At 39.1% G+C, this 14,417-nt stretch overlaps 1 protein-coding gene across 1 annotated transcript in view; it reads right to left on the reverse strand.

The window, feature by feature from the left end:
* Window positions 1-4,807: 4,807 nt before the first annotated feature.
* The window catches only part of commd1 (copper metabolism domain containing 1), a 36,929-nt gene continuing 27,319 nt past the window's right edge, over window positions 4,808-14,417 (reverse strand). The window contains exon 3 of the mRNA XM_088934397.1: window positions 4,808-6,679. Coding sequence (XP_088790523.1) covers window positions 6,572-6,679 — 108 coding nt within the window. The 3' untranslated portion in view covers window positions 4,808-6,571. The remainder of the gene's footprint in view (window positions 6,680-14,417) is intronic.

Below are 14,417 nucleotides of genomic sequence, written 5' to 3' on the forward strand. Positions count from 1 at the left end.
GCAAGGAGCAGGACCGGTTGGCAGATGAGTTTTGAAAAGCCCCTTTTCAGACGTGTCCTACAGAGGAACTCCCAAGAGATGTCTGGGACTGTGAACTGACTGACTGCAGCTGGCAGTCATTCAGGCAATATGCCTCCAGAACAGGTGATAAAAGATCCCCAGGAGGATAATAGCTGCTGTGTGGCAGTGAGTAGCAGAGGGGCTGCTGCCAGAATAACAAAGGACTGCAAGATGGATCCATGTCCACCCTGCACCTGATTTAGAAAAGGAACAGCTCCGAACGCCTGGGGAAAGAGCCTGTCTGTTGTTAAATCATCTGCCTTCTGATAACTGCAGTCATGCATTTGTATTGCACGCTACTCTAGCTTGATGAGGGAGCGGTTTCAGCACACCACGCTGTTACAGTGTGGTTTAGAGACTGAGCTGGCTCTGAGGAATCCCCATGTTCGTATGGAAAGAAAGTATATGCACATAACTGAATTTCTCATTTCCCGAGTACAATTACAATTCAGAATTCTCGCTGGTAAATTCCCCTTTTTTATAACAGGTTTTATCTCTTATTTGCTCATTTGATTATCGCAAACTGGGCTTCTAAAGGTTTTAACTCTTTATGTAGTGGATTGGCGGTGGCTGTGTTTTTGCAGCAGGACTCAAACTAGATTTAAAGCAAAGAATGAACTTAAGATGTGACCTAGTTGTTCTTGGGGTACTGTTTTAAGAACTTCTCACTTCTCAGGGTAATGTGGCAATGGTTGTGCAATAAAATGATCTACCACAAAATCTGACTTTTACTACAGCAACCTTAATTTTCTTATGTATGTATATGTTACCTCTTTGCTGAAACAATACTTAAATATTTGTCTTTGTTAACACTTACTGTGAAAAGGTTTGGATATCTCCAGCCAATTCTCCTGACACAAACTTTATTATTAGTTGTTACATTACACATGGACAGGAGAACATTAATCATGTTCATTATGGTGAACAATCAGAATCAAGACACAAAAGGCCAGGGCTAAACACTATCTGTCTTGAAAACAGGACAAAAGATTTAAAGTTATTTACAGAAAATGCAACTGAACTCTGCTTTATTACATTAAGCTTTTGAAAAGATGGTGCTAGGTATTTTATTAATTGAAATCTCTGTATACCAGGACAGGCAGTTCCACTTCCCACAGGTGAACCTCTCCAGGCTGCTGAGGTCCCTTCAAACTATTGACACCTAATAAACATTATTTAAGCTAGTCACCAAGGTTTTAGTATTCCAAATGAATAATTTGACTTTTTTTTTTCCAGAGTGAAAAATAAAAGCACAGACACTGTGACTGCTATTGCAATTGTCAATAAACCTGATTACCTTGGTGTCAAATTTAGCTCCCAGCAACAAGAAAAACAGTGCTGTAGGTTCTCTCACAGGTATTAACTTCAAAATCAAAGTCTGCCACCTAGACAATGTGAAAAGGTTTGTGTGTGGAGCTGTGTCCTGTGAGAGGTGTCCACAAAGGAACAAGTAAAGGTTGATTTCAAGCTGAAAAGTAGAATAAAGAAAGGTTTTGGCTATCAACCCTTCTTCAGGTGTGTTGTGAAATGGTGTCTTACATTGTTTTTCAGAGCTTGTGGATTTCCTTCTCCTTTTCACTGAAATGTAATAGATGGTGAAATAAATGTGTCAGACAAGGAACTTGCAAGCTACCCTTGCTCTACATGAGAGCACTGGCCGTCTCCCCCAGCAGAGTGTGACCAGGTGGAATGTGATGATTACTTGCTTGCTTGATTTTGATGCATTACCAAGAGGAACCGCGTTTCAGCATGGGAGACCGAACTCTTAAATAAATTAGAGACTGGCAATGGATCGCTGCAGACTGACAGTACACTGCACTGTCACCAGTACCATAACAGCGATACTGGACTTCTGATACTCTTATTAACATTGTGTTTGTTTCACGAGCCTTCTTCCTTGTTATACATTAACTCATATTGTGGACAAAAACAAATAGAAGTTTAAAGTTTAATTATTACTTAGAATATTAAGGGATGTAGGAGCTCCTAAGTGGGTCTATTAGTAAAAAGGACTCACCCTAGAACACCTTGACCTCTCTAATATTGACGTTTCAGACTTGAAGCACTTTGGAAGCATTTCCAAAAATGTAAAGCTCTAAAAAATAAACTGAATAATATTCACAAGTAGAGCATTTTTATAACAAAACCTCAGAAACAGCAATTGGTTAATCGGGGAGATATGGAGCAGGTTAAGAAAGGATACGTTACAGATGTTAAGCTCATAACTAGTAATTAAATATGGATGGATGCAGAAATTCATTAAAAGGTATAATTTATTTTCTCAAAAGTAACTTAATAAATAACACTCATGTTTTTACAGCATGTGTCACAATTCCAACTCCCTATCAGAAAATGCTGAATAGTGAAAATATTCAATTTATACAATACAATATATTGAAGACTGCTTTTCAAGAGCCTCAAAGCGCAGAACAGGAGCTCACGCAAGAGTACACATAACAGAAGTCAAAAGAGACAAAAGAAAGGTCAGCACGTTGATCCTGTAAAACCAGGAGTAAAACTAAATTATACGGTAAAAAGCTTTAATGAAAATCTAGGTCTTTGAGTCAGACTTTGACAGTCACAGAATCTATAATGGATGAGGGCAGAGAGTTCCACAGACAAGGGGCAGCCCAGGAGAAGATACTACTGCCTGTTGTGTGGAGCCCGTTTGTGTACAGTAAGACTAAGCACTGGACTAGTCATGCAGCAGGTCCTTAAGACAATTTGGAACTAGATCATTGAGCGACTTAACCTTGAAGTCCACCCTAAACATCTCAGGGAGCATGTGTAATTGGCTGAGGATGGGATTTCATTTAGAACGCGGGGAACAGATCTCCACTCTGCCGCTTCATGCTGCTGCATCTCTGAGTCATGTGATTCTGCCTAGATCACAGGAATCAAAGAAGAGTGGTTGGCCAAGGACGAACAACCCAGAGGAATTCCCTGCCTCGCTGGCACTGCCATTAACAATCTGTAAAATAAGGCTGTCACACAGCATTCTGTCTGCAGCCGAAGCTTGAGCAATATCTGCCTTTGAAGTGCTTTTAGCATGTTATCTGTGTGCAAAGAGCACATGTGTGACTTGAAGGATGGATGGTTTCACCTTGAGGTCAGGGATCGGTCCCAAACCTTTGACTGGGGCTTCTAAGCTGTAGAGATCTGCCACAATGGTCCCCCCACTGACCAGACCAGATGGACAGAGGACTGGCCCATCCCTGTGCACCTGGGATCAGCCTTCATATGTATAGGGAGCATCTGGGCAGACAATGGAAAAGGAAGCACTGTCCCTGATCATCAGGGTGCCTTGTCACATTGTGGAGAGCTCTTAGATGAGGTGCAGACTGTGTATTTCACATGGTGGGGACAAAGAGAAGCCAAAAATAAATCTCTCTGAAATTTTAAGAATTTAATTTTTTGTTTAAGGACAAAAAATATATTACATGCAATGAAATGAACTCTACACAACAATTAAAATTAAAAGAAAATGGCTGGAGAAAAGAATATCAAAGGATCAAAAAAGGATATGAGAAAAACAGTGAGAATGAGGTCCAATCCCATCTACTACTAGAGTCATATTTTTCATAAACCAGATTTCACTTTGAGTTGGATACCTATGATCACGTCTGTCCAATCTGCATTCAATATCTTCTTTCAATTACAAAAAACAAAACATTGGCCCACGTGGAACCAAAAGATGTACTGTTTGCACGTGGACTAATGACATACTGTAGTTCAGGAATGGTCTGGTTCCAAGAAGGGCATGACTTTATTAAAGTAATATGAAACAGACTTTCATAAAAAATTGATTTGCTAAGGGCATTATCAACCTCAATCATTTTCACAGGCAATCTACAATCCTCAAATGTAAAGAGCAAGAAGCAGAGGGAGATGTCTGAGAGAAAGAAATTGCTTGTTATAAACACAGTCATACTCTTTGTGGCTTTTGACTTTAGCAGCACCACCAAATGAAATATTCCATTTCTAACTGTGTAACTTACCTCAATGCTTTCCTAGCTGTTGCACTTCTGAAGTTTTCAAAGCAGCGTGGTGGTCTGACTATACTTCAACTGCCCTTCCAGTTACAGGAAACCTTCATTTTGCAGCCACACTGTTAGCACCACGAGATGTGGTGACAATCTGTCTCCCCCCCCCACAAAGTTCACAGCAGGTGGTGTCCACATCTGCATAACTGGGTCCAGCTCTTTGTTTGTCTGGCTTATGGTGTCACAACATTTTCTCAAAGTATTTTGACACATTTTGCTCAGTTGATCGCCCACAAGTGAAGTCTGTGCATTAAACACTGAGATGAGCAGGTATCTCTTAAGCAGCTGAAATATATTTAAAATCCTTGGAGCTAGCAGATATGTAAATTTGTTGCATAAATATATATACTGTGAACTATTTTAAACTTATTGTGAACTTATTTTGTCTTTCCTCTTTGCAGAAAGACTTTGTAATACAAAATAATGAATAAAAAGGCTAACAATAAAATAATAATTAAACAAATGAGAGAAAAAATGGTTTAAACTTTAGCTAAGGTTAAAGCGTAAGCTTTAGGGTTAGTTCCGTGCATTTGTAGATGTTTTATTGTCATTCTATAGAACTTCAACTGAGTGAAAATTGACAATAAAAGTACGGAATCAGCTGATAGGAATGACAGGCAGTTGTGTTATTATATACCAATCACTGGAAATCAGTTCACACTACACTGCAGTAGAGTTTGAATAAATGACATCAATCACGGTTGTTTTTTTATTAAAAAGAATTTATTAATCAGAAATTTTAAGCTGATGACTTATTATTTAATAAGGCTTTGTAAAAGGAAGAGTTTACTTTGCTTTAACACACGTGTAAGGTAACGGATAAATTCTTCACAAAACCTATACACTTTTTATGAGGGCTGAAAGAATGTGAGAATGTCTTATTGTCAAGTGAAAGACAATACAGTCTCTTGGTTTAGTGGAGCCAAAAAACCTGGAGAGTGCCACTCAAAATTGTTTACAAATTTAGAAGTGTCCATATTTCAAGCACAGAGATGAACTTTATCTGAGAGTTCCTCACAACAAACCTAGATGTAATGAGTCTGCACTAACTTACTGAATAAAAAAGTTTCTCTTTGATTTCACTTGATATTTCATGATAATTCCACACAAGGATAGTGAGATCTGGCATCTTATTCCTATCTATTCACAGAAGACTGGAAGTATTGTGATCACTTTGCTCAAATTTCTGAGTGCCATGGGAAAGGGTCGGTAAGGCAGGGACTGCATGGAGACAGAAAATAGCCTACGTACTTATAAAAAACTCATTTAGAACATTTGTCTCCAAACAGGATATCGCAGTTAAGACACCCTTTGAATATTACTGAAACACTGAGCTCTGAGTCTGCTCCACAGAGTTGTTTCCAGTATTCATGAATCTGTATGCTTCAATCAGTGAACTGCACTCCAGAAAGTTGTGAAAATTGCACTGTTAGCATTTGTCTTTAAACAGTATGAGAATATTTTTTTGACATTGTGTGTTGCTTTAGGTCACACAAAGAATGTATTTTGTGCAAACCAAGCATTGTTTTTCTGTATTTCTCCTCCCGTGGTTTTATTTTACAAATGATGTGCGCATTTATTATCTAATTTGATAAGGGTTATTGCTGTAAAAGCAAAGGCCATCCGAAAGCTCTTCCGGAAGAAAACAGAAATTAACAGTGGTGGATCAATTACAAGATGCTACGCAGATATATTTCCGGATAATGTCTGGATTAGTCATGGTTTAAGAAAAAAAAGTCTCAGGACCAGTCATTTACAATTTCCATTGGTAAACAATAGATTGTTGTTAACATTAACAGCCAACAAAGTGCCAAAAAAACATTACAGGGCAGAATTTTCCATGCTACCTTTAATGCTCCATAAAACTATGTAATTTATTGCAGGGGCAGATTTCCAAAACCTCTTAATTGCTTTTATTTTATAAAACATACACCCATCCAGAACGATGCACTGCCTATATAGCCATTTTGGATCTTTTTAATATTGAGGCTTAGTGAAATATTTATGTGGCAGCACTTTCGTTTCTAAAGGTTGGGACGAGCATATAATGTGTTTCCTGGAGGACAAGGACGCAACATACTCTGAATCCATATAAACGGTTCTTTTTTCATTTCAGAATTATTGTCTAAACCTCAAATTGGATAAACATGGCTTGTGAGCAGTTCCCAGCAACTAAATTCATGCTGAATTGACCTTCCTGCCTTCCAAGAAAATCATTTCAGATCCACACACTATCACAACAGGAAAGAGTGCCCAGTCCTAACTTCGACCACCTGTTTTGAACTGTTCAACTTTATTTCATTTTCTAGGAGCCCTGAAGGCAATAAAACACAAGGCAGCCAAATACATATTTGGGTTTGGGGTCAGCGTGATGTCAATTTTGAGCTACAAATCCATCTTTCCCTGGGCATTACAGTATAATGAAAATAGCTTTACACTAACTGGTCCCAGTGCGTCCAGTTGAAATATTAGCTGCTGTGGGTGATTGCGTTGATGCTCTCCTCAATCTCCGCCATCTTCTTCAGAACGTGGTTCACTTTGGCCTCGTCAAATTCCAAGCACACAAACTCGGATTCCTGGGGGGGAAAAGAGAAGAAAGGGAGAGAGGAAAAGATTATTGCGTTAAAATTCAATCACTGCGCTAAACCCTTTGGAGGGTTAAAATGTACACACAGTGGAGAAAAGTTGTTTGGGTTTTTATGGTTTTGAAAAAATACACCTTTACAAGTTTTTATTTATTTTACATTGCTTTCAATGGTGACAGAGCAAAGGGCTAAGGCAGGGAAGGAATGGGGAAATCAGCTTATTAAGCTGTGCTTGTTTGGTCTGACAGAAAAAAAGCAAAACCTCTACAGTCCTGGACCATTATACAGTCTTACAGGGGGAAACAGACCAACCTGAAGGACCAACATGCAAATAATCCTCTTCCATGTTCTTTAAAAGAAAAGGTTTTTGATACTAGGTCATTGATAGAGCAAAGGTTTCAGATAGGAGCAGACAAGGTGGTGTACTGTATGTATTAAAGTCAGTGCTATTTTTATTTTTATTTCTATAAATATATCCCTCATTTTTCAATACATATGAAAATATTCTATGTTATGGGAATGTTGTGACCACTTTGTGGTTATGTTCTGGAACCTGGATTCTTCTTTTTTTTCTTCATTAAAAAAAATCAAAAGATTCTTTACTCTCCCAGAGTACTTCTACTAGTTGATTACCTGGATCTTGGCCTCTCGCAGCGGTACAGAAGGGGTTTGTCTGGCTGTTCTCACCACAGCTAAAACTAAGGCTGGGGCTGCTTGGGAGCTTCCTGGGAGCCTCTACGTTCCTTCCCCTGTTATAACTGGCTCCTTTCCTGTCTTTATACCATGTACACAGAGGTTTGACCGCCTGATGGAACAGACAAAATGGGCAGCCACTGATTTCTATCTATAGGTATGGGGTCATTGTTAGCTTTGAGCCACAGATCCATCGTTCCCTGGGCATTACAGTATGATGAGAATGAATGGAGGCTTGCAGTGCTGCAGCTGGAGCAGTCCAACCCTTACTGCGCACTGGCTGTCTAGGACTGCTGGGGGAAATGGCCTGCATGCTCTCCCTGGACTGATGCAGCTGGAGCAGTCCAACCCTAACTGCATAGCGGTTCCCTGGGTGAAGGTATGGAGGTCGGGGGTTGGTGTTGCGTTGTACTGTTCTTTTGTTATTTTGGCCTTGTGAAAATCCCTTTTTACTTGTGGAAATTCATTTACATCAGTCTGAAAAAACATAAAAGGGGCATACATATAATTGTAGAATTGAGATAGTATCTATTTATAAAAAACAACAATGAACAGCTGAATGAAAACAGAAACCACAACCAGTAGCCTCAAATACCATATTGTTTCTAGTGGCGTAAAGCAGGTGATGCTCTTTTCCTGTTCTTCCAGGTTAATAATACTACTATTTTCTTTCTTACGGTGAGGGATAACAATAAAACAATTACAGGTTTTTAATGGGTGGAAAAAAAGAAGAGAAATCTCTAATTAAGCATAGGTTTGTGGAGAGTTTGCAGCGATAGTGTTCTCAAAATTTTGAACTACATTTGCTGGAGCGATGGGCAGAAAATAAACTTGACTTTGAAACGTCTCTTAACTGAAAGTACCGATAGTAACAATTGCTTTGGGATCAAATGCATCTCCCTTGTTTTTCAAATTGCAGTAGTCTTCCTCCACCAAAGATATGTCCTAACTTGGAAACAGCCTTGTTCTGCTCTTCCGAGGAATTTAAAGCTGACAAAAACACATGGCCCACTCAAAAACACACCAGATAGCTTTACCCTGACTGCAGCTTTCTAAAGGAGTCAGGTTTTTAGGGTCAGTGTGTAAAGTCTTCAACACCCACACAAAAACAATGTATACACAAGTCTATGGTACTCATTACAATCGTGCAGGCTACAGGCCTTGTAAGCTTGACCTTCCACCTTGTCAGGGAGGGGAAGAGGATGTGAAGGAGCTCTGATACAAGAGAATGACAGGAAGGCCACTCCTGCAGGCCTCACAGAATTTGTGCGGTGATAAACTCAAAAACATAAGGCTCCACTCAGGGATTGCTGTTTCTTGCTGCCCCTATACACACTTTGCCATTTTCAGATTTTTGCATTAAATCTTGATTGGAAGGTTTTCACAATCAGGTGAAAGGGGTAGAAGTGAAATCATGCATTCTGTATGGCCTAAGAGAACAGATACTGAGCATATAAAAAAGCATGTAGCTTTTAAAAATGCACTGGCAAAACAATTTAACCCTTCACACGCAAAAGTACATCTTCTTGTACACAAAGTGTCTATAAAGCTCTAAAACAAGCTCTCTCTTAACTGAAAACAAAGACTACTAATTGGATAATAAATCACAACCACACTGTACATCTAAATCTTGATTTCTTATTACCTGCCTTGATGGGATTGTGAAGAAATGCAATGCTACCGACTTGGAAATAAATCTCAAGTATCACCTTCATTTCCTTATTATATAATGGTGACTGAGGTATACTTAGATGCAGTAAAATCATCCACAAATTCCTTCAAAAATATATTTGTCTGTTTTTAAGTAATATCCCTACTACATTTACTTTTAGGACACAATCTAAAGTCTCAATCTCTGGAGCTCTTTAAAAATAGACCATATTTGTACTGGTTTGACCTGACCCTTTCCCAATTACAGAAGGTACTGTACTGCCTCCTATCTCAAGAGGGCTGTGTTTAAGTCAATTTCAGAAAACACAGGCATAAAAAGAGTGTGTAGAGGTTAAGGGAAGCAAAAGTCTACAAAAAACTGTAAGAGGAACAAACCCTGCTCCAAAGTGCAGTGAACTAACGGTGTTTTAAAGCATTTTGATTCCTCTTATACCACTGCTGTTGAGCACAGAACCTGTGGATTGAGATTCATATAACCTCTGGTGCTAGTGGGTCAGCAAAAATGTCCATAGCCTCAAATATCAGCACATTGATCTCAAGGTAAAAACAGGAGCAGTACGCTGGTATACGCTCGGAGTTTATGCTTAAGATTGTTTTGTGTATTATGCATCACGATGTTAAAAATGTAACCCTATCTTACCCTCCAACAAATCAAAATCTTATTCAAAGCTGATTATAAAGAAACACCTTTGATGATTAGCATTTTTTTACGTTCCATACTTCAGCTCATTTCAGAGCTGTGCAGCCCAGTCTAACTCACTGCAGCTAAAACAGGAAAACCACTTCCTACCCACCATGGGATCAATGTAGCTGTATACTTGAGGTGGGACCAGGGGAACAGGTCAGAAAAAGAGTGTAGTTATTATTCAGAGAAGAACTAATCACACATCTCCTCCTCACTTCCAGGAGACACTACACAAAAGCCTGTGATGTCTAAAGGCGGTGTTCATTTCCCTTAGTCAGGCATATGCAGAATACAGCGTGGTGCCATAACAGAGGGTCTCCACAAAGCAGGAGACATCAAATGCCTAGGAACAAAAACGCTTTCAGAAGGCAATCAGGTGAACGCATTCGCAATCTGTTGCTTGACAAGAAAACACTTGTTCCATTCCCTGCTAAACTTTCTCACATTAACTGCACACGGGCAAGAAGAATTCTTTATCCTCTGGAAGTGGAACACTTGGATTAAGATATGCTAGAGCTGTGGTATTTGATAGTCACACAGGCGCAAAGGCTGGGAATTTAATCCGACCCCATTAGAAACTCGTTTTATTCAACAAAGCAATAGTGATTAGAAAACAAAGAAAGATGGTAGAACAAAAAGATGTAAGGTGTAGCCGGTCATGGTAAAACTCTGTGTGTGTTTTGTCTGTGAAAGGTTTATAAGATTTTGGGATTGTTCTACCATTAGCACGGATATTATGGTACCTTGAGAAATAGGGGACATTCCTGTGACTCAATTCTGAAGAGAGAACAGAAGTAAACATAACTTTTAAAACCAATAATCAAAAATAAAAGAAGGATATGCATATCAGCACTGACACCCAGGTGAACCTTGGAAAAAAATCAAATTCACATTGAGCGAATTTTTTACAAAGTGAAAAAACAAACCTTCACTAAAGCAAAAGCATCAAAGCATCACACAAAGGCCCAACAAGCTTAAGAGTTGATAAACATAAAAGTAAAAAATAAATGTAAAGAGAACAGAGTGCATATAACAAGTGGACCAGTAAATATAACAAGAAATGAAGTGTATTTTGATAGCAAAAATATATATATAAAAAGTTCCTGTGTAAAAGATGTGACCGCACTCCACAAACACAAAAGAAAGTGTCAACTGACAACTTCACATCAATTAGTAGAGCCTCCATGCAGGTCTTGACTCCAGGAGCACCTGTTTGAGAACTTCACTCAGTCTCTGTATCAGCTGCAATCTCATCTTGTTTCATCTCTTGCTTGTGAACCTGAACACTTCAAGGCCCTGAACTCCACAGCTTTAACAGTTTCCCTTGTGAAACTGGGGCACGACTTTCAAGTAAGTTGCAGAGAAGACTTCTAAACTTCAAAGAATTAAAATACTGAATTCAGTGAAACTCTTAGCGAATAACTGCATTTGGTGGGGAAGAACTGTGGTACTTACACCATTCAATAATGTTAGAGTAAGAACATAATAAAGTCTGTAAATGAAAACAGGCTATCTGACCCATCTAGCCCGATGCTGTGGTTAGTAGTTAAAGAATCCAAGGATCTCATCCAGTCATTTCTTTAAAAAGGTCAAGTTATTGGCTTCAACAATATGGCTGGGTAGCTTGTTCCACACTCCCACAACCCTTTGGGTAACGAAGGGCCTCTCGTTGTTGGTTTTCAATTTGGACTCTTCCCAGCAGTGCTTTACTACCTGCATACAAAACCTTAATACCTTGTACATTAATACCATCTGCCAAATGTCTGCCCTTCTAATTAGCAAAGGAACAGGTAAAAGTTCATTCCAAGATGAAATGTAAAGAAAATAAACAATGTTTTGGCTTCTTCAGGTGTGAAGATCAGATCCCCGTATTACTCCACTCCCCCATTTTGAGTATTCACCCCTTATCAGTATTTAATGATCAATTTTCCCTGTGCACTTCAAACACACTTTAACATGAAGAATAAACTGGAAATACCTTTTTTAAAATGTGTTACTACTTTTAATATGTGGTTAAACTGTCCTACTTGTTGCCAATTTTTGGTTTAGTTTGACTCAAACCATTAAAAATCGTGCTGAAAAGAAACAAAACGTTTCGGCTGTGGAGCCTTCTTCGGGCTGTGTTATTCTTCTCTTTTCAGCATGGAATAAAACTTTATTTGTTCCTTTGCAGCCTATGCATGCTGACACAGCTACCTACTTGAACTACATTAAAAAACATTTTGTAAACTTAACGCAGCGATCTGAGATTTTCATTCATTGTCTGCTATCCAACGTTTTGACCACTTTGTTAACATTAGTGTGCTTTTGATACCAGCAGGAAAAGACATTACCAATGCTCATCAAATAAGAGTAAAACTATGTTCGCTGATAGATGATTTTCATTACTTACACATTTACACTTGTCTAGACAGATAAATATCTGCAATAAACATTTCTAATTGCAGAGAATACAAACCTTCAGTATTGTTAGCAGTTGCTCATGGATGTAGTTTTTTTTCCCTAAAGTATAAAGTCATATGCATAAAAATCACTCTGATATACAGTAAATGCACCTTTTCACAAGAAGATTGCATGGTGCTCAGAGCAAATTAAGTCTATGGGTTAGCACAATGTATATGACAGCGCCATCTTTGCAACACTGTTATCATTGCTACTCGCTGTTTCATTTTCTTTATGGGCTGGTATATGTTTTTTTTTTTACAACACTTGGAAAGCAATCCATCCTGTATCTCCTGAAGTGTGCGAGTTCAGTTTATCTAGCTGACATTGACAGAGGTCAATCCAGCCTAATTAAACCAATGCAATTGCCTTAAACCTATTTTTATTCGTTCACAAACGTTTTATTGAATTGTTTTACAGCCATTTCATGATTTCTGTACTTAGGGGTGGGGGTGGGGGGGTCTTCATATCTTTTCACTTCTTGTTTCCAAGACCGCTCCATCAAAAAACCTTAAACCGAGTGCTTCAGTATGACACATGATCACAAGGGGAAGTGACTGCTTTACTCACATGACTTTTACTGTGATTCCCTTCCTGCATAACCTATTGTCTGCTAAGTGTTTTTTTGCCATTTTTTTTGCAAAGACTATAGGAAACATTAGAACAAAATCAGCCTGAATACAGAGGAGCCCTTGGAGAACATGATGTCCTTCACCTTCTAAATCCCAAATGTACTTCCACATGTCGCTTTGTCATCTGTATTTATGGAATCTCCTCGGCAGTTAAATTGACCTTTTTCCCAGCTATGCGAACAGCTCAGTTTCCTCTTTTGTGCTGTCTGTAATGGTAATGATGGCTTTATTGGGATGGTTGTTCATCTTTCAATGACATTTACTTAGTTAACAGACTTCACAGTCAAGTTTACAGTCCCTTGTAACAAATAGTGGGTCTTCTTTCACTAAGCTTGACTATGGTCTGAAACTGTACTGGCTGTACTCAATATCACCATTTCTCCTCAGCTCTAGAAGACAGAACTGCCTCTATGGAGGAAACAATTACAAAGAGACGACAAAATCACACTAGCAGGTGACTTTCTGGGTGGGGATGGCCCTGTGAAGTTGTTCATTTCACCATTCAAACTGCTCTGTGAGCGAGTGTTTTTGGTGTGTTTCTCGTTTTGAACAAGATGGAAAGTACTGGGCTGTCCCTGAAAAACTGTGGGTTTATCTACCTTTTCACCAAAAGTGTTAGCCTTTGTTTCTCAGCAACGTTATTAGTACAAAAAATGTACAACAAAGAGCCAAGCTGTTTGCTCTTTTTTTTTAACAAAAACTAGTTTCACAGTTCATAGTGCAAGTATTATTTTGGAAGAGATTTGCTTGAGTTATTAGCAAGGCACAAAAAACGACTCTGTTATTCTTGAGGATCAACAGTGAATCATGGTTTTCCTGGAATCTAAGAAGGAATACATTGTTAAAGCTGAACATAATGACAGAAACACACGCAATTAAAGTAAATTAAAAATCTCTTCTGAGGGGTTCATTACACATGGAATTATCAGTGATGTAAATATGACCCAGAAGTTATTTTTCCTGTCAGTCGCAATTGCTTTATTGTCTTACACCGGTAATCAGATGAACAGCATTGAGTAGAAAGAACAGTATCCCTCAATTCTGCAGCAGCTTGTCTGCTTGTCTGAAGAGAAGAACATATGGTTTACACTAGAGCAGTACCTCACCCCACCACCATCACCACCACCACATGCTTTTTTTAGGAACGAAGTTTTTCATTCTCACTACAACCTTCCTGGAACGGTGCTGTGTAAAGTCCTGTGTGCCACTGCAGACCCTGATCAATTTGCAAGTCCAGGCTCAGGACAGAGGTCGTCCCCCCTTCTCTTGGGAATAGCGTGTGGTGAACATGCAACAGGTTCTGCTACAGTAACAGCATTAACCACATCCTGAAGGCGTGGTGGAGCAGTTGCAGCGATCCTGTGCAGAAACCTGGTGCTGTATGCTTGAGCGGCTGCAGGAAGATATCACCTGACTGTGCGAGCTGTGAGACAGCAGCAGAGGGTACTGGGTTATTTATAAGGGTCCTGAACGACATGAGATGTTATCGGCAGGTCAGACCTTAAAAACACATTTCATTGGCGCGTGGGGCAGGGGCTGTCCTGGACATCCCCTTTCTCAGTAAGAAGTTTTCATGCTGAAATGTAGTTCACAATTATTGATTTAT

This window comes from Atractosteus spatula, chromosome 15 (assembly GCF_055471065.1).
Source record: "Atractosteus spatula isolate fAtrSpa1 chromosome 15, fAtrSpa1.hap1, whole genome shotgun sequence".
Lineage (NCBI taxonomy): Eukaryota > Metazoa > Chordata > Actinopteri > Semionotiformes > Lepisosteidae > Atractosteus > Atractosteus spatula.